We start from the raw sequence: 25937 nt of genomic DNA, 5'->3' as shown, positions 1-25937 counted from the left end.
GGCAAGCGAAATCATGTAGGAAGGGATTTTGGGTGACTGAACACTTCATGTCTGGATGTGGTTCACAGAGGCTCTTGAGGCAGAAGAAACGGATATGAATATGTATGTTGATTGACTCAGAGAGGGAAAGTACTGATGGTAAGGGACTAGAAGGGAAACTGAGACAGCCTTTGGAAAGAGAGCTCAGAAAAGGAGGGCAAGGGAAGCGACAGGAGAGAAGGACCAGCCGTCTGCCGTTTTTTGTCGTTTCTTCTCCTTTTCCTCATTCTACAACCTCTCTGGCGGATTCCACCTTTATGCAAAGTTTCACAGCCACGTATATGGATATACTGTGGTTGCATTTACATCAACTCATATTACTATGTGCTTTTTGTCCTTCCTATAATCCTGTTTTTCCTATTTGGAACCAGTCTGTTGTTGCATGTCCAGTTCGAACTGTTGTTTCCTGACCTGCATATAGGTTTCTCAAGAGGCAGGTCAGGTGGTCTGCTATTGCCATCTCTTTCAGAATTTTCCACAGTTTATTGTGATCCACACAGTCAAAGGCTTTGGCATAGTCAATAAAGCAGAAATAGATGTTTTTCTGGAACTCCAGCGGATGTTGGCAATTTGATCTCTGGTTCCTCTGCCTTTCCGAAAACCAGCTTGAACATTAGGAAGTTCACGGTTCACATATTGCTGAAGCCTGGCTTGGAGAATTTTGAGCATTACTTTACTAGCGTGTGAGATGAGTGCAATTGTGCGGTAGTTTGAGCCTTCTTTGGCATTGCCTTTCTTTGGGATTGGAATGAAAACTGCCCTTTTCCAGTCCTGTGGCCACTGCTGAGTTTTCCAAATTTGCTGGCATATTGAGTGCAGCACTTTCACAGCATCATCTTTGAGGATTTGGAATAGCTCAACTGGAATTCTATCACCTCCACTAGCTTTGTTCGTAGTGATGCTTTCTGAGGCCCACTTGACTTCACATTCCAGGATGTCTGGCTCTAGGTCAGTGATCCCACCATTGGGATTATCTGGGTCGTGAAGATCTTTTTTGTCCAGTTCTTCTGTGTATTCTTGCCATCTCTTCTTAATATCTTCTGCTTCTGTTAGGTCCATACCATTTCTGTCCTTTATCGAGCCCATCTGCGCATGAAATGTTCCTTTGGTATCTCTGATTTTCTTGAAGAGATCTCTAGTCTTTCCCATTCTGTTGTTTTCCTCTATTTCTTTGCATTGATCGCTGAAGAAGGCTTTCTTATCTCTTCTTGAAAGTGAAGAGGAACTAAAAAATCTCTTGATGAAGGTGAAAGTGGAGAGTGAAAAAGTTGACTTAAAGCTCAACATTCAGAAAACGAAGATCATGGCATCCGGTCCCATCACTTCATGGGAAATAGATGGGGAAACAGTGGAAACAGTGTCAGACTTTATTTTTCTGGGCTCCAAAATCACTGCAGATGGTGACTGCAGCCATGAAATTAAAAGACGCTTACTCCTTGGAAGGAAAGTTATGACCAACCTAGATAGCATATTCAAAAGCAGAGACATTACTTTGCCAACAAAGGTCCATCTAGTCAAGGCTATGGTTTTTCCTGTGGTCATGTATGGATGTGAGAGCTGGACTGTGAAGAAGGCTGAGTGCCAAAGAATTGATGCTTTTGAACTGTGGTGTTGGAGAAGACTGTTGAGAGTCCCTTGGACTGCAAGGAGATCCAACCAGTCCATTCTGAAGGAGATCAGCCCTGGGATTTCTTTGGAAGGAATGATGCTAAAGCTGAAACTCCAGTACTTTGGCCACCTCATGCAAAGAGTTGACTCATTGGAAAAGACTCTGATGTTGGGAGGGATTGGGGGCAGGAGGAGAAGGGGACGACAGAGGATGAGATGGCTGGATGGCATCACTGACTCGATGGACATGAGTTTGAGTGAACTCCGGGAGTTGGTGATGGATAGGGAGGCCTGGCGTGCTGCGATTCATGGGGTCGCAAAGGGGCGGACATGACTGAGCGATTGATCTGATCTGATCTGATCTGATAATCCTGTTTATCCTCCTTGCCTTCTTTTGCATTAATTACTGTTTATTATTCTTTCCCTGCTTCTGTCAATTGAGAGTTCCCACTCTTTCTACATTTCTAGCGGTTACCCTAAAAATTATGACGCGCCTCCTCGACTGTCAAAGTCTAATTTTATAAAATCTTTTCTCTCCTCGAGAAAAATGCAAGAATAATTTAATTCCGTTTATCACCATCACTCCCTCCAGGATTGTATATATTGTTGTGTAACTCCTTTAAGTACTATATTGGTGGATTATTTACTACAGCAGAGTGCACAGATCTTAAGTCTACAGCTTGATTAATTTTGAGTAATATGTTTTGCCCAGGTATCCACCACACAGATTAACAAAAAACATTTTTATCACCTCAAAAAATTAACTGATACCCCTTTGCCCTTCTCCGAGAGGCAATCGCTATTCTAATTTCTATTATCAGAGATTACTTTTGTCTGTTGTTCACATAAAAGGGCTCTCATCCTATGTACTCTTTTTTTGTCTAGCTTCTTTTGCTTGACCCATTTCAAAATTCCTCTCAAGTTTTGCGTCTGTCAGCAATTTGTTCCCTTTTATTATGAGTCGCATTCCATTGCATAAATATTCCACAGTTTGTTTATCCATTCTCCTGTGTTGAATACAGGACCTCTGACTGGCTGAGACACGGGCTAATACATTTGGGTTGTTTCCAGTTTGAAGCCTTTATGAATAAAGCTGCTATGACCATTTTTGTACAAGATTCTTGTGAGATTCAATTGTTTCTATTGGGTAAGTGTAGGTGTATATGTTTACAGAATTTAAATTCCATATATATTTTCAATCCCATAGGACATTAATGCTTACTAAGACAATGGTCACTGAGATTTACCATTTTTAAAGCTCTTTAGTCCTTCCTGTATCCACAACACTATGGAATAATACTCCTTCTTGAGAATTAGTGCCCTTCTGCTGGTGGCTAACTTTCTTGTTTTCAGCTTCTCTGAACACATCTTTATTTCACCTTTGTTTTCGAAGGACATTTTCTCTAGATATGTAATTCTAAATTGGAAGTCATTTTCTTTCAGCACATTTACAATATTATTTTACTATTTATGGCTTCCATTTTTGCTATGAATAAAGAATTATTAGTCAAATGATTCCTCTTCTGAGAGTAACGAATCCTCTTTTTTCTGATTGTCTTTAAAGATTTTAAAGAATGCCGGGAAAAATATCAATAACCTCAGATATGCAAATGACCCCACTCTAATGGCAGAAAATGAAGAGGAACTAAAGAGCCTCTAGATGAAGGTGAAAGAGGAGAGTGAAAAAGCTGGCTTAAAACTCAGCATTCAAAAAACAAAGATCATGGCATCTGGTCCCATCATTTCATGGCCAATAGATGGGGGAAAAGTGGAAACAGTAGCAGATTTTATTTTCTTAGGCTCCAAAATGACTGGGGACGGTGACTGCAGTTATGAAATTAAAAGACACTTGCTTCTTGGAAGGGAAGCTATGACAAACCCAGACAGCATTTTAAAAACCAGAGACATCACTTTGCTGACAAAGGTCCCTACAGCCAAAGCTATGGTTTTTCCAGTAGTCATATGAATTTAACAGTTGGATCATAAAGAAGGCTGAGCACCAAAGAATAGATGCTTTCAAATTGTGCTACGGGAGAAGACTCTTGAGAGTCCATTTGGACTGCAAGGGGATCAAGCCAGTCAATCCTAAAGGAAATTAATGTTGAATAGTCATTGGAATGACTGAAACTGAAGTTGAAGTTCCAACATTTTAGCCTCCTGATGTGGAGATCAGACTCATTGGAAAAGTCCCTGATGTTGGGAAAGATTGAAGGCAAAAGGAGAAGAGGGAAGCAAAGGATGAGGTGGTCAGATAGCATCACTGACTCAATGGACATGAATTTGAGCAGGAGACAGTGAAGGACAGGGAAGCCTGGAGTGCTGCAGTTCATGGGGTTGCGAAGAGTTGGACATGAGTTAGCAACTGAACAATCACAGTGTCACACACCAACTAATTTGGTTTAGATTTAAAAGTAAGACCAAGACTTTTTCAATTACACTCTCACTCCAGCAAATTGTATTATATAGTAAATATTTTCAATGACAAATAAGTGATGCCAGGTACTCACTAATGGATTTAATTATGATCCTAATACCATAATCAGTGAAGGACTAGGAAGCTTGGAGTTTGCAGTCCATGGAGTCGCAAAGAGTCGGACATGAGTCGACTCATTGGAAAAGACCCTGATGCTGGGGAAGATTAAAGGCAGAAGGAGAAGGTGGGGACAGAGGATGAGATGGCTGGATAGCATCATCGACTCAAGGAACATGAGTTTGAGCAAACTACAGGAGACAGTGAAGAACAGGGAAGCCTGGTGTGCAGCAGTCTACGGGGTCACAAGGAGTCAGACACGACTGAGAGACAAATCTTTCATTTCCTGCAGTTTCACTCTGATGGTTCCAGGTATGGATTATTCTTTTTAATCTTGAGGTTTGTTGAGCTTCTTGAATCTGTGGCTTGATGTATATATTTTTTTAAGCTTCTTGGCCACCGTCTCTTTAAATATTGCTTCTACCCTATTATTTCCCTCCTTTCTTGGCTCCAAATAAAGGAGAGCCAGACTTTCTCATGATATGTTTTATGTCTGCAACCTCCTCTTTTTTTCCCCTCTAACCTCCTCTTTTATATTTTTCATTCCTTTTTTGTCCATGCTTTGTTCTGAGTGGTTTCTTCTATGCTTTCTTCCAATTCATTACTTACTCCTCACTTGAGTCTAACTTGCTCTTAAACCCATCAATTGGTTCTTAATTGTGGGCTTTTGACTATTTCAAGACTGGACTTTCTGTTTACTTCTGGTTTCCCCTACTCCTGGGTTTCCCCTAAGAGTGCAGCCTTTCAGGATCCTAAGCCTCAATAGGAAGATGGTTTCCCCGGGTGATCATCTTTGGGGACATTTGGACTCCAACTTTTGCCTCACTTGCCCCATGTAGCCTATTTTCTGCCACCAATTTTGGATCAGGAAATGACTCCAGGGGGAAAAGGCCTCCTACTGCTGGTCTCCTGCTTTCCTGTCCTCTCATGCTCTCACTGTCTTCCTAGACTGTTGATTTTCAAAAGCATTTCATCTACCATTTTTTAGTTCTCTTCAGCTCAGCTTGAGGGTTGGACAGATTATTTAAGCCACCATGGGTAAAAGGGAAGCTCAGTTACTAAGTTAGATTTCTAGTCTAGTTCTCCTGAGTTCCAGTTCCACTATTCCAATGGCTTATTGGATACCTCCACTTGGGTATCTATAGGCACCTCAAAACCAATAAACTAAAATTGTCATCTTCCCCCCCAAAACCTTTCAGCTTCTCAACTAATGGGTCAGTGTTGCCTAGACTTCAGTTATTTGTATGCTGTCATCTTTTCCTGAATTCCAATTGGTTCTACTTATATAGCCCTATAATGAACAAGACCACATTATACATTTCAAATTTTGTTGAAAGGGTAGATCTCATGTTAGGTGTTCTTATACATACACACACACACACACACACACACACACACAAAAGGACACAAGGACATTTTTGGAGGTGATGAAAACGTGTATTACTTTGATGTTGTGGTGATGGTTTCACCAGCATACGTGTATGTCCAAGCTCATCAAATTGTAATATATGTTACAAATGTACAGTTTATGGTATAACAGATATACTTCAATAAAGTTGTTTTATTTTTTTATCTCCCTATCTGCTCTCCACCTCTATAGTTTCTGGAGCCCTCCCTTTAGGACAAAGACATTTTGCCTGTTGCACAAAGCTTGCATTATCTGCCCTCTGCAGCCTTGTCTTGCCTCTCCTCCTCAGTCACTCTTACACCCATATAACTTATATCTTAGATCAGGGTTGAAAACATACACTGGTGCCGCAGCCAGTGATGCAAATGAGTCAACATGGTGTATAGGAGCTGTGATGAGCTAGACTCATCTCGAAGAAATACTGGATGCTTGGTTTCAGATGATTGTTCATAGAGAGATGCACCAGCTCTGCAGTATTTTAAGACAAGTCAGAAGTCTAAATATTCATGTGCCACCTGCTGATATAAAAATGGGGGCCAATTAAATTACACATACACGAGTGTGTGTGTGTGTGTGTGTGTGTGTGTGTGTGTGTGTGTGTGTGTGTGTGTAATTTAATTGCCCACATTCTTGGTCAATTCCAAGAGAGAGAGAGAACAAGTGGGATAAAACATGCCTGCCGTCTAAAAGTTGGCCTATGGGCTACTGTTTGCTCTAGACCATAACAATATTCAAAATTCTCCTAAATATGTAGGAAACATACTTCAGAATTCTTTCTCTGTACAGAATAACTTTCTCATCCTCCCAACCCTTTCATGGATCACAGCCTTGTCGTGGTGAAGGGGCTTGTATAACTCAGTGAAGCTGAGACATGCTGTGCAGGGCCACCCAGGACGGACGGGTCATAGTGAAGAGTTCTGACAAAATGTGGTCCACCGGAGGAGGAAATGGCAACCCCTTCCAGTATTCTTGTTGCAAGAACCTCATGAACAGTATGAATAGGCAAAAAGATATGACACTGGAAGATGAGCTTCCTAGGTCGAAGGTGTCCAGTATGCTACTGGGGAAGAGTGGAGGACAATTACTAATTGCTCCAGAAGGAATGCAGCTACTGGGCCAAAGTGGAAACGACACTCAGTTGTGGATGTGTCTGGTGGTGAAAATAAAGTCTGATGCTGTAAAGAACAATATTGCATAAGAACCTGGAATGTTAGGTCCATGAATCAAGGTAAACTGGATGTCAAGATGGCAGGAGACAGCAAGACTGAACATTGACATCTTAGGAATCAGTGAACTAAAATGAATGGGAATGGGCGAATTTAATTCAGATGATCATTATATCTACTACTGTGGGCAAGAATCCCTTAGAAGAAAGGAAGTGCGTAACCCTCATAGTCAATAGAAGAGTTCAAAATGCAGTACTTGGGGGCAACCTCAAAAACAACAGAATGATGTCTGTTTGTTTCCAAGGCAAACCATTCAATATCACGGTAATCCAAGTCTATGCCCCAACCACTGACACCAGAGAAGCTGAAGTCGACAGGTTCTATGAAGACCTACAAGAACTTCTAGAACTAACACCAAAAAAGATGTTCTTTTTATCATAGGGAATTGGAATGTAAAAGTAGGAATTCAAGAGATACTGGGAATAACAGGTAAGTGTGGCCTCAGAGTGGCTTCCCTGGTTGCTCAGATAGTAAAGAATCTGCCCTTAATGCAGGAGTCCTGGGTGGGGAAGATCCCCTTGAGAAGGGTATGGCTGCCCACTTCAGTTTTCTTGCCTGTAGAATTCCATGGACAGAGGAGCTTGGTGGGCGTTATAATGGTCCATGGGGTCATAAAGAGTTGGACACAACTGAGCTACTAATACTTTCACTTTCAGTTGGCCTTGGAGTACAAAATGAAGCTGAGCAAAAGCTAACAGAGTTTTGTCAAGAGAACACACTGGTCATAGCAAACACCCTTTTCCAACAACACAAGAGATGACTCTACACATGGACATCACCAATGCTCAATGCTAAAATCAGATTGATTATATTCCTTGCAGCCAAAGATGGAGAAGCTCTATACAGTCAGCAAAAACAAGACCAGGAGCTGACTGTGGCTCAGATCATGAGCTCCCTGTTGCAAAATTCAGATTTGAAGAAAGTAGGAAACACCACTAGGTCATTCAGGTATGAGCTAAATCAAATCCCTTAGGATTATAGAGTGGAGGTGACGAATAGTTTCAAGGGATTAGATCTGATAGAGTGCCTGAAGAATTATGAACAGAGGTTCGTAACATGTACTTGAGGCAGTGACCAAAACTATCCCAAAGAAAAAGAAATGCAGGAAGGCAAAGTGGTTGTCTGGGGAGGCTTTATAAATGACTGAAAGAAGAGACACGAAAAAGCAAGGGACAAAGGGACAGATAAACTCAACTGAATGCAAAGGTACAGAGAATAGCAGGGAGAGATAAGGTCTTCTTAAATGAACAATGCAAAGAAATAGAGCAGAACAATAAAATGGGAAAGACTAGAGATCCTCTTCAAGAAAATTGGAGATATCAAGCCATCTTTTCATGCAAGGATGGGCATGATGAAGGACAGAAACAGTAAAGACCTAACAGAAGCAGAAAAGATGAAGAGGTGGCAAGAATACATGGAAGAACTATACAAAAAAGGTCTTAATAACTAGGATAACCACGATGATGTGGTCACTCACCAAGAGCTGGACTTCTCGGAGTGTGAAGTCAAATGGGCCTTAGGAAGCATTACTACAGACAAAGCTAGTGGAAGTGATGGGATTCCAGCTGTGCTATTTCAAATCCTAAAAAATGATGCTGTTAAAGTGTTGGACTCAAGATGTCAGCAAATTTGGAAAATTAAACAGTGGCCACAGGACTGGAAAAGATCAGTTTTCATTCCATCGCCAAAGAATGTTCAAACTACCATACAATTGTGCTCAGTATTCTCGCCTGGAAAATCCCATGGATGGAGGAGCCTGGTGGGCTGCAGTCCATGGGGTCGCTAGGAGTCGGACACGACTGATCGACTTCACTTTCACTTTTCACTTTCCTGCATTGGAGAAGGAAATGGCAACCCACTCCAGTGTTCTTGCCTGGAGAATCCCAGGGACGGGGGAGCCTGGTGGGCTGCCGTCTATGGGGTCGCACAGAGTCTGACACGATTGAAGCAACTTAGCAGCAGCAGCAGCAACATGATAGCAAGGTTATGCTCAAAATTCTTCAAGCTAGGCTTCAGCAGTATGTGAACGGAGAACTCCAGATGTACACACTGGATTTAGAAAAGGCAAAGGAACCAAGATCAAATTGCCAACATTTACTGGATCATAGAGAAAGCAACAGAATTCCAGAAAAACATCTGCTTTGGCTTCATTGACTACACTAAAATATTTGACTGTGTGGATTACAGTAAACTGTGGAAAATTCTTCAAGAGATGGGAATACCAGACCACCTCACCTGTCTCCTGAGAAACTTGAATGCAGATCAAGAAGCAACAGTTAGAATCAGGCAAAACCGGTTCAAAATTGAGAAAGGAGTACAGCAAGGCTGCATATTGTCACTCTGATTATTTAACTTATATGCAGAGTACATCATGTGAAATGCCAGGCTGGAAGAATCACAAGTTGGAATCAAGATTGCCAGGAGAAATATCGATAACCTCAGATATGCAGATACTAAGATTCTAATGGCAGGAAGTGAAGAGGAACTAAAGAACCTCTTGCTGATGGTGAAAGAGGAGAGTGAAAAAGTTGGCTTAAAACTCAACATGATTAAAACTAAGATCATGGCATCTGGTGCCATTACATCATGGCAAATAGAAGGGGAAAAAGTGGAAACAGTGACAGATTTTATTTTCTTGGGCTCCAAAATCACTGCGGACAATGACTGCAGCCATGAAATTAAAAGACACTTGCTCCTTGGAAGGAAAGCTATGAAACCTAGACAACACATTAAAAAGCACAGACATTACTTTGCCAACAAAGGTCCATATAGTCAACATTATGGTTTTTCCAGTAGTCATGTATGGATGTGAGAGTTGGAGCATAAGGAAGGCTGAGCGCTGAAGAACAGATGCTTTCAGACCGTGGTGCTGGATAACACTCTTGAGAGCCCACTGGACAGCAAGAAGATCAAGCCAGTCAATCCTAAAGGAAATCAACCCTGACTTTTCATCAGAAGGACTGAAGCTGAAGCTCCAATACTTTGGCCACCTGATGTGCAGAGCCTACTCACTGGGAAAGACTCTGATGCTGGGAAAGACTGAAAGTAAAAAGGAGAAGGAGGTGGCAGAAGATGAGATGGTTAGATAGCATCACCGACTCAATGGACAGGAAATAGTCAAGGACAGAGGAGTCTGGTGTGCTTCAGTCCCTGGGGTGGCAAACACTGGGACATGACTTAGTGACTGAACAACAACAAGGACAAATATACACACAGACAATCTTCATATTTATGCCTTCAGCATCTAGTTGGTGCTTAACATGTAATAGGTCCTTTGAAAGTCTACAGTGCAGAAGTTTGCTGATCTTTGGTCCTGAGCGACTGATCCGAACTGAACTGAGGCAGAAGTTTTCAGAGGTTGGTGCGCAATACCGCCAATGACTTCTTCTGGCCACTAGGGAGCAGACTGATTCCACAGCTGTCCTGCCCCGGGCCCAGCCGTCAAGGGCCCCCCAAACACTCCCCAGTATACGCCTCCGCTTGTCATTTCCAACACTGTCTGCCACTGTCCCGACAAATCTCACTTTAATATCCTTTTTAAGAGAAACCAAACGCACACGCCCGTAGCGGCCCCGAGGTCACACCTCTTGGTTTCAGCGGCCACCCACCACCTCTCCCTCCCGTTCCAACGGCCTTTTGGGAACTAAAGAGTTAACTCCGCCCTTCCACCTGGCCCTTTTTCTCCACTAATCCGCTCAGTCTGGAAGCTGGGAGGTGGGTGACATCCTAGATAGAGTGGTCGCGGGACCCTGGACTACTTTAATTTCTTTTCCAAAAACCGTCACCCTCCTGCCCCACAACCTGACACCCAAACACTCACACCTTCTCCGGCTAAGATCCCAAACCTGCACCTTTTTCTTCCGAGACGGAGCCAGTAGGAGGAGAGGGACAAGGTGGGGCGCAAGAGGCACTCTGTTACTTCCATTTATCTCTGTTCTTCCCATCCCGGTGAGGGAGCCCCTTCTGCGAGTACCACTTCTCGGAGGGGAAACACATTTGGCCCGCCGAGAAGCGGGAAGAGGATCTAGAGGAAACCGAGCGGGTTGAGAGGCTTGGAGAGTCCACGACTTCGGGGCGGGGAGGAAGGAGTTAAAGATCCAGGCTTGGTTCTACGGTCTCGGAGTCTGGGAGGGGAAGCGGCCGGGAGGGAGGGTTCGGAGCTTGGCTTGGGTCCTCCCCAGTTCCCCTCGGACTGTCGGAGACTTGGGCCGGCCGGACGCCCCTTCTGGCACACTCCCTGAGCCAAGCGCTCACGCACACACACAAACACACTCCCCTTATCCTCCCTGGAGCCCTCTCTCCCATCCTTCTCCACCGAGCGCTCGCTCGCGCTCTCTTTTTCTCTCTCCTAACATACACACAGACACCCTGTGGTTCACACTCGGGTCCTCTCGGCCCCCGCGCTCTCCTCGCACCCACCTGCTCCGCAGAGCCCTGGGCACACCCCTAGGTCGCGCGCCCCTGGCGCTCCAGGCGCGGACTGTCGCAGCTAGAGGGGGAGCGTGCTCCGGGGTGAGCGCCCCCGCTCCGCCCCTCCTCCCTCCCACAGGGGCGCTCCCGGTGCCCGTACCGGCCGCTCAGCCGGAGTGGACGCTTGAGGCCATGGTGGGAGCGCTCGCCCACCACGGTGCCCGCTGAGGCCATGCCGCGCCCCGGGCGCCCCTCCGGCGCCCGCCTGCGCCTGCTTCTGCTCCTGCCGCCGTTGCTACTGCTCCCGGGCAGCTACGCTGGTAACCTGACGGTGGCCGTGGTGCTGCCTCTGACCAACACCTCGTACCCGTGGTCTTGGGCGCGCGTGGGACCGGCGGTGGAGCTGGCCCTGGCCCGGGTGAAGGCGAGGCCGGACCTGCTGCCGGGTTGGACAGTCCGCACGGTGCTGGGCAGCAGTGAGAGCGCGCTGGGCGTCTGCTCCGACACCGCCGCGCCCCTGGCCGCCGTGGATCTCAAGTGGGAGCACAGCCCCGCGGTGTTCCTGGGCCCCGGCTGTGTGTACGCCGCCGCCCCCGTGGGCCGCTTCACCGCGCACTGGCGGGTGCCGCTGCTGACCGCCGGCGCCCCAGCCGTGGGCTTCGGAGCCAAGGACGAGTACGCGCTGACCACCCGCGCGGGACCCAGCCACGCCAAGCTGGGCGACTTCGTGGCGGCGCTGCACCGACGGCTGGGCTGGGAGCGCCAGGCGCTCGTGCTCTACGCCTACCAGCCCGGTGACGACCAGCCCTGCTTCTTCGTGGTGGAGGGGCTGTACATGCGGGTTCGCGACCGCCTCAACATCACGGTGGACCACCTGGAATTCGCCGAGGGAGACCGCGACCACTACACCATGCTGCTGCGCACCGTGCGGCGTAAAGGCCGAGGTGAGAGGCAGGGCACACCCGCCTGGCCGCTTTACCTCCAGGCCCTCCTCGGGACTCTCTCCCGTCTGCACCAAACGTCTCCTCCTCTGGGCCCTTCATTCCTGCCTCGGCCTCCTCCGCCCCGTCCACCTCTGAGTTTCTATTTCCCTGTCTTTCTCCATGGTCCCCTCTCTTCTTCCTAGGCTCGCCTGTATTCTCACCTCCCCACTCCCTCGCCTCCTTCCCACCGATTCCTCCGGAGTTAACAGAAGTAAAAAAGGCCTCCAGCTACCACCTTGACACTTAGTGGGGCCCCGGCTTAGTTCCTAACCCTCTTTTTCTCCCCTATTTCCCGTCTTTTCCCAGCAGCCTCCTTCCCTCCTCCAGCTTCTCCTCCCGGAGCTCCCATATGCCCTCTCGTCTTCCAGTCCCCTCTCCAGCTGGCCCTCCTCTGCTCTCCCTGCTCCACACCTCACCTTCCCCACCTTCAGCTCCACCATTCCTGCTCTCCCTATCTGGCCTCCTTCCTCCTCCCCCTCCCACCACCTTCTCCCTCGGCTTTCTCCTGCTCAGCCTTGACTGAGCCAGGAGTTCCACTTAACCACTACAGGGTCTCAACTTCCTCCCCTGGGCCCGCCAGCTTCAGTTTCTCCTCCATTCCCTGACACCCTGGCTTCCCTGGCTTCTCTCTCTCCCCAGTTATCTACATCTGCAGCTCGCCAGATACCTTCAGAGCCCTCATGCTTCTGGCCCTGGAAGCTGGCCTGAGTGGGAACGACTATGTTTTCTTCCACCTGGACCTCTTTGGGCAAAGCCTGCAAGGTGCACATGGCATTGCTCCCCGCAGGCCCTGGGAGAGAGGAGATGGGCAGGATGTCAGTGCCCACCAGGCCTTTCGGGTGAGGGTTCAGCTTGGAAGCCCAGGCTGTGGGGCTCTGGGTTGCTGGCACATCGCTTCCGGGTCCTGGGTGCCTCAGTGTCTGAAAGGATTCCAGAAAAGGAGTTGTTGATGCTCACTCGGAGGGAGTTAGGTGACAGAAGGGCAGGGGGCTGGGGCCAGGGGCACATAGAGGGTCGGAGGACTTCAGAACTAGGAGGCTAAAAATATGAGAGAATGCCCTTGAGGCAGGATAATGTTCACATCCCGTCGACATTCTCTGCTTTGATGCAGGCAGCACCTCATGCAGGACATGGGGTCCTATCTGACCTTGAGCTAAGCAGAGGTGCAACTCTGGGAGGTGGGCACTCAGGGTATAGGGAGGACCAGAGTCAGCATCCAACCAGCTCTCCCCTCTCCACTGACTCCTCCTCAGGCTGCCAAAATCATTACATATAAAGAGCCGGATAATCCCGAGTACTTGGAATTCCTACAGAAGCTAAAACGCTTGGCCCTTGAGCAGTTCAACTTCACCATGGAGGATGGCCTGGTAGGAGGGGGTCCTGGGTGATGTGGGCCCCAAATCTCCACTCCACAGCCCTCTGCTGGTCTCTGCCCTGCTTTCTCAGCCTCCCTCCTCTCCCCAGGCCTGCCCTTCTTTCCCTTCCCTTTGCTCCCCTGTCTCTCCTGATGATGGAGGGCGGCACTGACAACTGTTCAACCTCTGAACCTCAAATCTTTATCAGTAAAATGAAGACGATACGTCCTGCCCCACGTGCCTAGCAGGTGTACACAGATGTGTCTTATGAGTAGTGAAATCTCTCTGTCCGTACATGGGTGGGGTTATTTTCGCCCATCCTCTTTCAAGTTCCCATTACCTCCCATTCCCTGCCCCACAGCACCCCACTCTGCACCCCTCATACTTCCCCCCAGCAGCCCAGCTCTACCTGCCCCTGCAGGTGAACACCATCCCAGCGTCCTTCCACGATGGGCTCCTGCTCTACATCCAGGCGGTGACGGAGACTCTAGCACACGGGGGAGCTGTCACCGATGGGGAGGGCATCACTCAGCGGATGTGGAACCGAAGCTTCCAAGGTCAGGGACTGCAGGTGGCAGGAATGGGCTACCCTGGGGCCCCAGGCAGTCACTTACACACACCAGTCTCTTCCTCTCCTCCAAGCTGCCTTTAGGCTTTCTTCCCCATCTCCCTAGAGTCATCAAGAAGTCTTCTTAAGTGCCCAACACTAATCATTCCTGCTGATGACACATCTATCTCTTTTATATATATATATATATATATATATATATATGCAGAGGGCAAGACAGATAAGATCAAAAGATAGAGATGAGGTCTGGAGTCCCTGAACTTCCACTCTCAAAACACAGCCATCATCCTCCATACCCCCAGGTGTGACAGGATACCTGAAAATGGACAGCAATGGAGACCGGGAGACCGACTTCTCCCTCTGGGATATGGATCCTAACACTGGCGCCTTCAGGGTAAGGTTGTGCCCCCAAGAAGGCACTGCCAACTGGGAGTGACATCTCACCTTCCTACCTCCCTGCATAAGAGCGGACCCTGGATAAAAGCGATCCAGCCAATCTGGAGGAACAACCAGAATGATAGGGACTCAGGTGTTGTCCTTGGGGAGCCCCATGTGTAAGAAGGGAACACAGCCCTGCCCTCAGCAAGCCCCATTTCTCTGAAGGTAGGCAGGATCCCCTCCCAGCAGAGACAGGCTATATTCAGAAGGAGGAGTATATGGTTTAGGCTTGGGAATGTGGACTGAAAACACTGCCTTTTCCTATTTTCTGGGTGCTTCAGTCCCAGATTACAAACTTCCTGAGTGTGGGCCTATGATTCTATATAGAATATAGAAGCGCTTAAGTCACTTTCAAGTTTGTCCATTCTGATAACATGGGGCGTGGGTATGAGGCTCTCTGTATCCAGTCATGCCAGGGGCTCAGTGAGCTGCTGACAGTGCAGACACAGTCTCTGGCAGCGGAGACGGGGTAGGTGAGGGGCAGGACTGCTACCCTGGACAGGAGGCCTCACCAAGGGCCCTTGCCCACCCACCACTCCTGCCCCTCCACAGGTTGTTCTGAACTTCAATGGGACTTCCCAAGAACTGATGACCATGTCAGGGTGCAAACTGAACTGGCCCCTGGGGTATCCACCTCCCGATGTCCCCAAGTGCGGCTTTGACAATGAGGACCCAGCCTGCAACCAAGGTGACTGCCCCTTGCCTTCCTGGCCTCCATTCTGGAGACACTGCATGCTTCCTGTTCAGGGAGTCGAAGAGGTGCTACTCTCTGGCACTGAGGGTTTCCCGCAGAGACTCCACCTGCCTTTTTTGTCCCTTCATCCACTATCTGAGTTCATTGATTAAATATTAAAAAGTTCTGGGACTTCCCTGGCAGTCCAGTGATTAGGACTCCATGCTTCCAGTTTAGGCATGGGTTCAAATCCCAGTCAGGAGAGGAGCCTGCACGCCATGCAGTGTGGCCAAAAAAAAAATTATATATAAAAAAGTTCTTCTTTCTCCTCTCCAATGTCTATCTCACATCTCTCTTGCTACAACTCGGTCCTCCTCTGTAGACCACTTCTCCACCCTGGAGGTGCTGGCTTTGGTGGGGAGCCTCTCCCTTCTCAGCATCCTGATCGTCTCCTTCTTCATATACAGGTGAGCCTGGGGATGAGGGTGGTGACTGAGGCTGGAAGGCCCAGAGAACCAGTAGCAGAGGAGGTGGCAGGGACCAAGAGTGGAGAGGGAGGGGTGTAGGGACAGCACAGCAAGGCCCAGGGAGATGGGGGAGAAAAGATACTAAAAAGCCCTACAACGAAGAAGGAGGGGAAAGGGCAGAAGCCCTACAACGAAGAAGGAGGGGAAAGGGCAGAAGCCCTACAACGAAGAAGGAGGGGAAAGGGCAGAAGCCCTACAATGAAGAAGGAGGGGAAAGGGCTTCCCAGGTGGTGCTAGTGGTAAAGAACCCACCTGCCAATGCAGGAGACTTGAGGAGGGACCAGAGATAGGAGTGGCCAAGGAGGATCTGGGAGATCCAAGAAGGAGCAGATCTGTTGGAGCATCATAGTATGTGGGTTCTGGGCTGAGGCTGGTCTATCCTCCCTTCCTGTTTGTACAGACCAGATGGGAAGCAATGTGTTGGACCCATATTAGCTGAGCAAGGATGATGGCTTGGCCATGTACCAGGGGCTGCACCCAGAGCAGAGAAGAGAGAAGGAAGACTCACTCCTGCCTTCTGGTGGGAGGCTGACAGGTGCAGGAAAAGTTGATGACAGAGGGAAGCAAAGAGGGAGAGAAGAAAATCAGGGCTGGTTGAGCATAAATTGTGTGCCAGGCACTTCCACACACATTTCTTTTCATTTTTATAACAATGCTTTGAAATAAACGTCAAGATCCCCAGTTTCCACATGAGGACTTTTAGACGTGAACATGAGCCTCAGAGAAGAGAAATGACTACCCCAAGGTCTCCAGTGAGGCAGAATTTCACCCAAGCCTCCTGACTCGGAGCTGAGAGGCTGTAACTGCCCCACCCATCTCTCAGCTCCTGCAGAGATCCCAGGGCTCTGAGGAGGGGCTGCTGAGTACCCCCGCCCTGGGTCAGGGGCTCAGACGTGGGCTCAGGTGCAGGTTTCGTGCCCCAGGAAGATGCAGCTGGAGAAGGAACTGGCCTCAGAGCTGTGGCGTGTGCGCTGGGAGGACCTGCAGCCCAGTAGCCTTGAGAGGCATCTCCGGAGTGCAGGCAGCCGGCTGACCCTGAGCGGGGTAAGAGCTCCACTACTGGGGGGACGGGGCTGAGCTGGGTACGGGGGCAGCACCTGACAAGTTAGGGTAGAGAGCAAGGTTCTCATCCCAGCTCGGCCTTCACTTGCTATGTGACCTTGGGCAAGTCACATACCCTCTCTCAGATAAGATCAGATCAGTCGCTCAGTCGTGTCCGACTCTTTGCAACCCCATGAATCGCAGCACTCCAGGCCTCCCTGTCCATCACCAACTCCCGGAGTTCACTCAGACTCACGTCCATCGAGTCGGTGATGCCATACAGCCATGTCATCCTCTGTCGTCCCCTTCTCCTCCTGCCCCTAATCCCTCCCAGCATCAGAGTCTTTTCCAATGAGTCAACTCTTCACATGAGGTGGCCAAAGTACTGGAGTTTCAGCTTTAGCATCATTCCTTCCAAAGAACACCCAGGACTGGTCTCCTTTAGGATGGACTGGTTGGATCTCCTTGCAGTCCAAGGGACTCTCAAGAGTCTTCTCCAACACCACAGTTCAAAAGCATCAATTCTTTGGCACTCAGCCTTCTTCACAGTCCAGCTCTCACATCCATACATGACCACAGGAAAAACCATAGCCTTGACTAGATGAAGCTTTGTTGGCAAAGTACCATCTCAGATAATGATTACATCCACAGAGCCTCCCTCACAGGTCAGTGATAGCATATGTGAAAATACATTTTTTTTAAAGTAAATAATGAGAACCTACTGTATCACACAGGGAACTTCTAGTCAATGCTCTGTGGTGACCTAAATGGGAAAGAAATCTAAAAAAGAAGGGACAGATGCGTACATACATTTGACTCACTTTGCTGTACAGCAGAGACCGACACAACGCTGTAAAGCAACTACGCTCCGATAAATTTTGTTTTCTAAAAAGTAAATAAATGAGGATTTCAGGATGAGCTGAAATTCCACACACTGAGCTGACGTAGGGGAACAGGATGAGGCAGCAGAGCTCAGCCAGCCAGGATGGAGAACTAGGCCCTCTGGCTGACCATCCCTCCTGCACTCCACCCCTTCAGAGAGGCTCCAATTATGGCTCCCTACTAACCACAGAGGGCCAACTCCAAATCTTTGCCAAGACAGCGTATTATAAGGTAAGTCTGGGTAAGACCATTGGTCTTCCGGATGGGGCAGGGCTGTGCTCTGATGAAGGACTGGGGAGGGTTCTAGGGCAGCGGTGGGCTGTCAGAGCAGTGGGGTTCCCAGTGCTGGGCTCTTTCCTCACAGTGACCACCTCCACTCCTTGCTCAGGGCAACCTCGTGGCTGTGAAACGTGTGAACCGGAAACGCATTGAGCTGACACGGGAAGTCCTGTTCGAGCTGAAGCATGTAATGTGCGGAGGGAGGGAGGCGGTGGCCTGGGGAAAAATCTGGGGATGCGGGGAGGTTGGCCCACAGAAGCAGCATGGAGGGACCTCAGCGTATCCTAGGAAAGGGTGGGCCCTAGAGCCGTGGGAGGGGCCCTTGCACATTGTGAGTAGAATCACAGATGGGAGAAGGGCTACTAGAGATTTCCTAGGGGCTCCGCTGGATGGGCTTAGGAAGCAGAGGGAGTAGGGAGCAGATTCTGGGGACAGGTTCTTTCGAACAGGAGTGGGAATCACAGGAAGCTCATACAATGTCTGGAGAGAATACATTGGGACTTAGGAAGAGTGAGGGGTCCCTGAGGGCAGGGGCGATTTGTGAGGAGTGAGGTCTCTGCCAGGCTCTGATGCTGGCTCTCACCTGCAGATGCGGGATGTACAAAACGAACACTTGACCAGGTTTGTGGGAGCCTGCACTGATCCCCCCAACATCTGTATCCTCACAGAATACTGTCCCCGTGGGAGCCTACAGGTGAGGGTGACAAGGGAGTGTCAGGACACCTGGGTCCAGCCCTGAGTCCGCCCTTGACTGACCATAAGGGAAAGCCTCTCCTTTTTTCTGACCTTTATTTTCCCCATCTGTAAAATAGAAGTGAGGGAGGGTGGTGGCACTAGAGTAAATACGAAGCTTTGTTCTGTTCTGCCAGTTTATGTCAGCGGGACCCCTGCACTTCTCCTCCTGGGGGTGCGTGCAGGGTACAGGGCTGACTCTCACTGTCCTGCAGGACATCCTGGAAAATGAGAGCATCACCCTGGACTGGATGTTCCGGTACTCGCTCACCAATGACATTGTCAAGGTAGGTCGGGTAGAGCACACTGGGTGTGGGGCGAGGGGCCAGGCGGGCCTCTTCTCTGGCCCTGGTTGGAGGTCCCACTCAGACCCCTGCCTCCCCGAACTTCCCAGGGTATGCTGTTCTTACACAATGGAGCCATTTGCTCCCATGGGAACCTCAAGTCATCCAACTGCGTGGTAGACGGGCGCTTTGTGCTCAAGATCACCGACTACGGGCTGGAGAGCTTCCGGGATCCAGAGCCAGAGCAAGGACACACACTCTATGCCAGTGAGCTCCGCATGACTCTGACCCCTAACCCCTACGGCTAGCACAGCCCAATAGGGAGACTGATGGCCTGGCCTGTGATGGGCTCTGGCCCACCTTTCCTGACTCCCAGTTCAATTCATCATCAGTAGAAAGCCGAGTCAGACGAAGTCGTCTCAAGCCCCTTCTAGCGCTAGCACCCCATTTTGTCTTCAGATCAGCCCAGCCACATCCTTGTTTCCTGTCACCCCTTAGCTTTGGGGCCCTTCACCCTGTGACTCCTGACCTCTGACCCACAGAAAAGTTGTGGACAGCCCCTGAGCTCCTGCGAATGGCCTCGCCCCCTGCCCGGGGTTCCCAGGCTGGTGATGTGTACAGCTTTGGGATCATCCTTCAGGAGATTGCCCTGAGGAGCGGCGCCTTCCACGTGGAAGGTTTGGACCTCAGTCCCAAAGGTGAGAGGACCACACTTTCCCCTAATGCCGCCACACTCCACTGACCCCAGCTCCAGAGAGAGGGAACCCTGGAAACGCAGCCCCCTTCTCCCCCACTGTGGCTAGTGACCCTGAGCACGGTTGGCCCAGGTCCCTGCGGGGCTTCCCTGGCCCTTGCCCTGGTCCTGGGCTTCCCCACCTGGTTACTCAACAGGCCCCAGGTTGAACCCATCTCTCATCCTCTCTCCCCCCACCACACAGAGATCATCGAGCGTGTGACTCGGGGCGAGCAGCCCCCCTTCCGGCCCTCCCTGGCCCTGCAGAGTCACCTGGAGGAACTGGGGCAGTTGATGCAGCGCTGCTGGGCTGAGGACCCACAGGAGCGGCCGCCCTTCCAGCAGATCCGCCTGATGTTGCGAAAATTTAACAGGTCGCTGGCGTTAGTCCTGGGTCGTCCCAGCCTCCTCCACCCATGGCAGCCACCATGTATCCCACGCTTAAGTCTTATCCCTGTGGTGGCAGAGCCCATGCACAGCCCCCCAGACATATCCTGCTCCAGCCCACCACAGCCCCTCAGCCCCCTTTGCGAATACCAGAGGACCCAGTTGTCCCCACAGCCACCCACTTTTCATACCAGTCTCCTCCCTGGCCCCTTCTCCACAGTCTTCACTGGTAAGCAGAGTAAATGGACTTCAACCTCCTCCCTTTGCCTCTCTGTCCTCCCTGGGAGCTCCCATCCACCCATTGATCCCCTTTCCCAGTTGCTCTGTGGGGGCCAGTCCCCCAGGCACACCCCTTAGCTAGTCTGTGCCCTCACTCTCTTCTCAATTGATCCCTGTTCCTCTCTACCTCCTCTGTGTGCATGTGTGCTAGGTCACTTCAGTCGTGTCTGACTCTTTGAGATCCTATGGACTATACAGCCTGCCAGGCTCCTCTGTCCATGGGATTTCCCAGCAAGAATACTGGAGTGGGTTGCCATGCCCTCCTCCAGGGGATCTTCCCGACCCAGGGATCGAACCCTCGTCTCCTGGGTCTCCTGCATTGGCACACGGGTTCTTTATCACTAGCACCACCTGGGAAGCCCTCTATCTCCTCCACCTCCTTCTAGCCTACTGGTGTTCAACAATATGAGCAAAAGAGCCAATACGTCTGAAGCTTCACACTTGACCCTGGGGACTCAGGGATGAGTTGGACTTTCTTCTTACCCTCTTCCCCTGCACTCCCATCCTGCTGTGCCCCCCAACCCTGACCATCTCCAGGGACTCTGCTGCAGTATAAGTTAACTTAAGTCTGGGTAGGGTGAGAGCCTGGGGTGGGCACTGCAGGGTTGGGCATGCTGCTCCCCCTCACCACCACCCCCTCCGCCACCCCCGTCCCCAGGGAGAACAGCAGCAATATCCTAGACAACCTGCTGTCACGCATGGAGCAGTACGCCAACAACCTAGAGGAGCTGGTGGAGGAGCGTACCCAGGCCTACCTGGAGGAGAAGCGCAAGGCTGAGGCCCTGCTCTACCAGATTCTGCCTCAGTGAGTGCCTGTGCTTGGTGCCCCCGCCAGCCCTGCCCTGGCCCCGGCTCATCTTCTGATCCTGCCTTGTCCCTGACCCCTCAGCTCAGTGGCTGAGCAGCTGAAGCGCGGGGAGACGGTCCAGGCCGAAGCCTTTGACAGTGTCACCATCTACTTCAGTGACATCGTGGGTTTCACAGCCCTATCAGCAGAGAGCACGCCCATGCAGGTGAGTCAGGCACAGATACAGGTGTGAGAGCAGCCAGGTGTGCTGTGCTGGCTTTTCATCTCCATCTCACAGGTCTGCCTTCTGGGTCTGCATTTTCCACCTGAGCCCAGGTGGGGTCCCTTACTCCTCACCCCTTGTGGATTCTCTTTTCTTCCAGGTGGTGACCCTGCTCAACGACCTGTACACTTGCTTTGATGCCGTCATAGACAATTTTGACGTATACAAGGTGAGTAAAGATGGGAAGGAACAGGCAGACAGTTGTGGACAGGGTTACAGAAAAGTGAAGGGTAGAATGACGTAGAGCCTTAAGAGAGAAGACTATCCTGAAGAGGGAAATGGCAACCCACTCTAGTATTCTTGCCTGGAAAAGTCCATGGACAGAAGAGCCTGGTGGGCGGCAGTCCATGGGGTCACGTGACTGAGCATGCGCGCATGAGGTGGGTGGAGGGAGATGGCAATGAACAGGTGGAACTAAAAAAAAAAAAGAGAGAGAGAGATAAAGTAGACCAAGGGACGTGAGCAAAGACAGTGTCACGAGGAGGTGTCACGGGGAGACCCAGGAACCGCCAGAAAAACCGGGCGGAGTATGGAGGATGAGCAAACACAACGGCTGGTAGACGGGTGGATTAGGAGCCAGTGCCCTCTGGGTGACGGCCCACACTGGGAAGAGAAAGTTGGAGCCCTCAGGTCCTGCTCTCTCTCGTGACCCTCACAGGTGGAGACCATTGGTGACGCCTACATGGTGGTGTCCGGGCTCCCAGTGCGGAACGGGAGACTGCACGCCCGCGAGGTGGCCCGCATGGCCCTGGCGCTGCTGGACGCGGTCCGCTCCTTCCGCATCCGCCACCGGCCCCAGGAGCAGCTGCGCCTGCGCATCGGCATCCACACGGGTGAGGCCGCGAAAGATGGGAGACCAGCCCCAGCGCTCTCCAGCTCTCCCTACACACGCGCATACACCTACACCTCCTCCTACACACACCCCTGGGCTCCCACGGACCACGGATCCCACCTGCTGCCTCTCCTGGGGCACCCTACTCTAGCCTCACCCTCTGGCCCCACCTAGGTCACCCTCCATTCCTCCCACCTACTCCCCTGAACTCATGCGCTTTCACTCCCTTCAGGACCCGTGTGTGCCGGCGTGGTGGGGCTGAAGATGCCCCGGTACTGTCTCTTTGGGGACACAGTCAACACTGCCTCACGAATGGAGTCTAATGGGGAAGGTACTCTGGGTCCCCTGGGTGGGACAGGGAGGGCAGGGGGGCTGTAGTTGCCCGACTGGCAGCGGATGCCTTCCACTCCCTGTTCTCTCTCTTCCTGAGTTGCCATCTCATAAGGGTTCAACCTGGCCAGGTCACCTTGAGTCTAATCAGAGACGCAGGTCCCAGCTGCTCCCTTTGCCAAACGACAGAAAAGTCTTTCCAGACCAACGTCTGACAGTTTCCAGCAGGAATCTTACCTTTAGGGCCCTCTTGGGTGTGGTCAAAAGGGCTTCAGAGAAGCCCACTTGGGTGTGAATCTCAGTTCTGCAACTGATGTTTCATGTCAATTTGCTACACCTCCCTGAACCCCTGTTTTCCTTATCTGGAAAATGAGAATTAAACATCTACCTCAGAAGAGTTATTTGAGAAAGTCATATAACATGACTAGCACGTAATAGTTGTTCAGCTTGTCTGAGCTTCAGCTGTTTGTCTTTAAAAGGATGATGTCTTGGGGTTATAAAAAACACAGCACAACCCCTGGAACACAATGAGTATCTGATAAATGCTTGCTCGCAGCTCTTCCCTTAGGCTTGCTTCCTGTTGATCTGCTTCCTGCTGTAGTCAACACAATTCAATTCAGTCACCATTTATTGAGCAACTACTGAATACAAGGCCCTGGAATACTAAGATTACCTAGACCAGTTTGCTATGGAGTCAAGGAAGGGCTGCGGGGAACAGTAGTCAGGAGGCCTGGGCCTGACCTCAGCAGCCTGCGCAGATCTCCTCTCCAAGGCCTGGGCTCCCTCAACCCTAATGTGAGGGTGCTGAGTTAAAAAACGATGATAGCAACCAATTGTACAGTGCCTCCTAAGTGCCAGATTCTTTTAAAATACTTTATGAATAACATTAAGTTTAATCCACTCAGGAAAACTTTGAGATGGGTCCTGTCACTCTCAGCATTTTGTAGACAAGGCAAATGAGGCACAGAGAGTTAATATTACTTCCCCAGCCGAGTGTCCAAGCTCGGGTTCGAACTAGGCAGCGCAGGCTCCAGTGTCTGAGCCCTTGACCTCTACACTCTACTATAAGCTGTGTTGTCCAATATGGTAGCCTCTGAGGCATTGCATTTTATTTATTTATTGCATTTTAACTATTTCATTTTAATTGCAATTTAAATAGCCACATGTAACTAGTGTCTATCATGGTGGACAACACAGCTCTGGAATTCTTAGGGCAAGCCCTGTGTGGTCAGACACCATGTGGAATGGGTGGGACTCTGAATTAGGAGGCTTTCAGGGCTAAAGGAAGGTGGGAAAGCATCTTTCTAGCCCCACGGCCCCCAGTCTCCTGCTCCCAACTCTTGCATCTCTCGTCTCCCTTCTCCTCCCTTATCCTACCCAGCCCTGAAGATCCACTTATCTTCTGAAACCAAGGCTGTCCTGGAGGAGTTTGGTGGTTTCGAGCTGGAGCTTCGAGGGGATGTAGAAATGAAGGTAGAAAAGAAAGTCCCTGCCCTCACGACCCCTTGAGGTCCCTGCAGGGCTCCCCTTCCTCCAGGCCCCTTCTCAAGCAACCATCCCCATTCCCACCATTTGGGAAAGTGGATGTATCACTCCCCACCGCAATGGCCTCTTTTTCCCTCCAGGGCAAAGGCAAAGTTCGGACCTACTGGCTCCTGGGGGAGCGAGGGAGTAGCACCCGAGGCTGACCTGGGTCCCCTCCTGGCCTTCCACTCCCCCCTTCCCTGGGCCGGAGATGACAGAGAGATGCCAGCATCAGCCCGTCCACAGCAACCCCACATTGCCAAACAAGTGGCTTGAATAACTCAGATGTGCTGACCCCAGTGGAGACACCAGATACTACCTCTAACAGAGGACTGGTATGGGGGAGAACTTGGAGCCCACAGGACGGGACCAAAACTCACAGTCATGCCCAGGGAACACACACACACACACACACATACACACGTAGGCACATACACTCACTCTCCATCCTATCCCAGCCGAGGCCAAGGTGGGATGTGGATTCCTTAATCCTCCTGCCCCTCCCTGTGCCCACTGTGACTATTATGGGCGGGGGCGGGGGGGGGGGCGGGGGGAAGAACCCCCTGAGTGGAAATAGGAGAAGGGACTAAACATGGATCTAGGGGCTGGGGGAAGCCCACATCTGGGCCTAGCCCACATGGGCCACAAGCACCCTGAATCCCCCGTGACCCAACACAAGATATTCAGCACATAGGGGAAAAAGGGAAGTACAGAGGGCTGTGGGCTTGCATGCCTTGCTTCTCCTGTGAGTGGAGACCATGAAAATCTTTATTCCAGTGACAGTGTCCTTTCTCGAGCCAGGGTTGCCAAGAAACACAACCATATTCTCTACCCTCAGCTTTAAATAAGACGTTTCTCAAGCTGGCAATTTAATATGTGAGAAAGTTCCCTTCAACTTTGAGGAGCCAGTGTAACAGCCTATGAGTGACCCCAGCAGTGCTGACTCTGTTGGTCTCAGGATCTGTTTACACCCTTAAGAATTACTGAGGGCCCCAAAGAGCTTTTATGTGGGTTTTATCTATCGATATATTCTGTATTAGAAGTTAAAACAGTCTTTATTAACTCATTTAAAATAACTTTAATAAACCCATCACATGTTAATTTTTTACTGCTTTATCAATGACATTCTTGAGAGAAACTGGCTTTTGTTTTTTGTTTTTTTTTTGACAATGACTGGTTTGGTGCTACTGCCTTGATTTATGCTAAGACACCAGCCTTATCAGTGCACATAACAACACAGTCAGTAAGGTAAATAAAAAACTTCCCTGGAAATCCAGTGGTTAAGACTCCATGCCCTTGATGCAGGGGCACAGGTTTCATCCCTAGTCAGGGAACTAAGATTCTGTGTGCTCTTCATTGCAGCCAAAAATGGTAAAATAATATATAATTAGTAGGATTATGGGGAAAAAAAACTTTTTTTTTTTGGCAATGCCGCGCAGTTTGCAGGATCCTACTTCCTCAACTAGGGCTTGAACCCAGGCCACAGCAGTGAAAACACCAAGTCCTAACCACTGCACTGTCAGAGAATTCCCATGAAAATCTTTTTGACCTCATCCATCCCCTGAAATGAAGAAGGAAATGGCAACCCACTCCAGTATTCTTGCCTGGAGAATTCCATGGACAGAAGAGCAAAGCAGGCTACAGTCCATGGGGTTGCAAAGAGTTGGACATGACTGAACTGACTGACTGAGCAACAGCCCCTGAAAGGATCTTGGGGGCTCACAGTATCTGTGGACTACACTTTGAGATCTCTATTTATTTGCTCTATTACCCAATGACCAGCATACAGTAAGAATATA

At 49.9% G+C, this 25937-nt stretch overlaps 1 protein-coding gene across 1 annotated transcript; it reads left to right on the top strand.

Annotated features, from left to right (window-relative positions):
* The first annotated feature begins 10982 nt into the window (after positions 1-10982).
* On the top strand, positions 10983-25239 carry NPR1 (natriuretic peptide receptor 1). The gene is made up of 22 exons (XM_019955136.2): positions 10983-12165; positions 12844-13043; positions 13458-13571; positions 13981-14116; positions 14430-14521; positions 15118-15253; positions 15621-15705; positions 16689-16809; positions 17845-17919; positions 18077-18154; positions 18557-18661; positions 18915-18986; positions 19094-19250; positions 19526-19681; positions 19922-20090; positions 21041-21187; positions 21272-21395; positions 21553-21621; positions 22111-22285; positions 22517-22615; positions 23996-24087; positions 24240-25239. Exons 1-22 carry the CDS (start codon positions 11454-11456, stop codon positions 24300-24302), a joined length of 3177 nt encoding a protein of 1058 aa, XP_019810695.2. The 5' UTR covers positions 10983-11453; the 3' UTR covers positions 24303-25239.
* The last annotated feature ends 698 nt before the right edge of the window (positions 25240-25937 follow it).

This window comes from Bos indicus, chromosome 3, assembly GCF_029378745.1.
Source record: "Bos indicus isolate NIAB-ARS_2022 breed Sahiwal x Tharparkar chromosome 3, NIAB-ARS_B.indTharparkar_mat_pri_1.0, whole genome shotgun sequence".
In the NCBI taxonomy this organism is placed as follows: domain Eukaryota; kingdom Metazoa; phylum Chordata; class Mammalia; order Artiodactyla; family Bovidae; genus Bos; species Bos indicus.
Note: the sequence above shows the minus strand (reverse complement) of the source record. Positions and strands in the feature narration are given on the sequence as shown.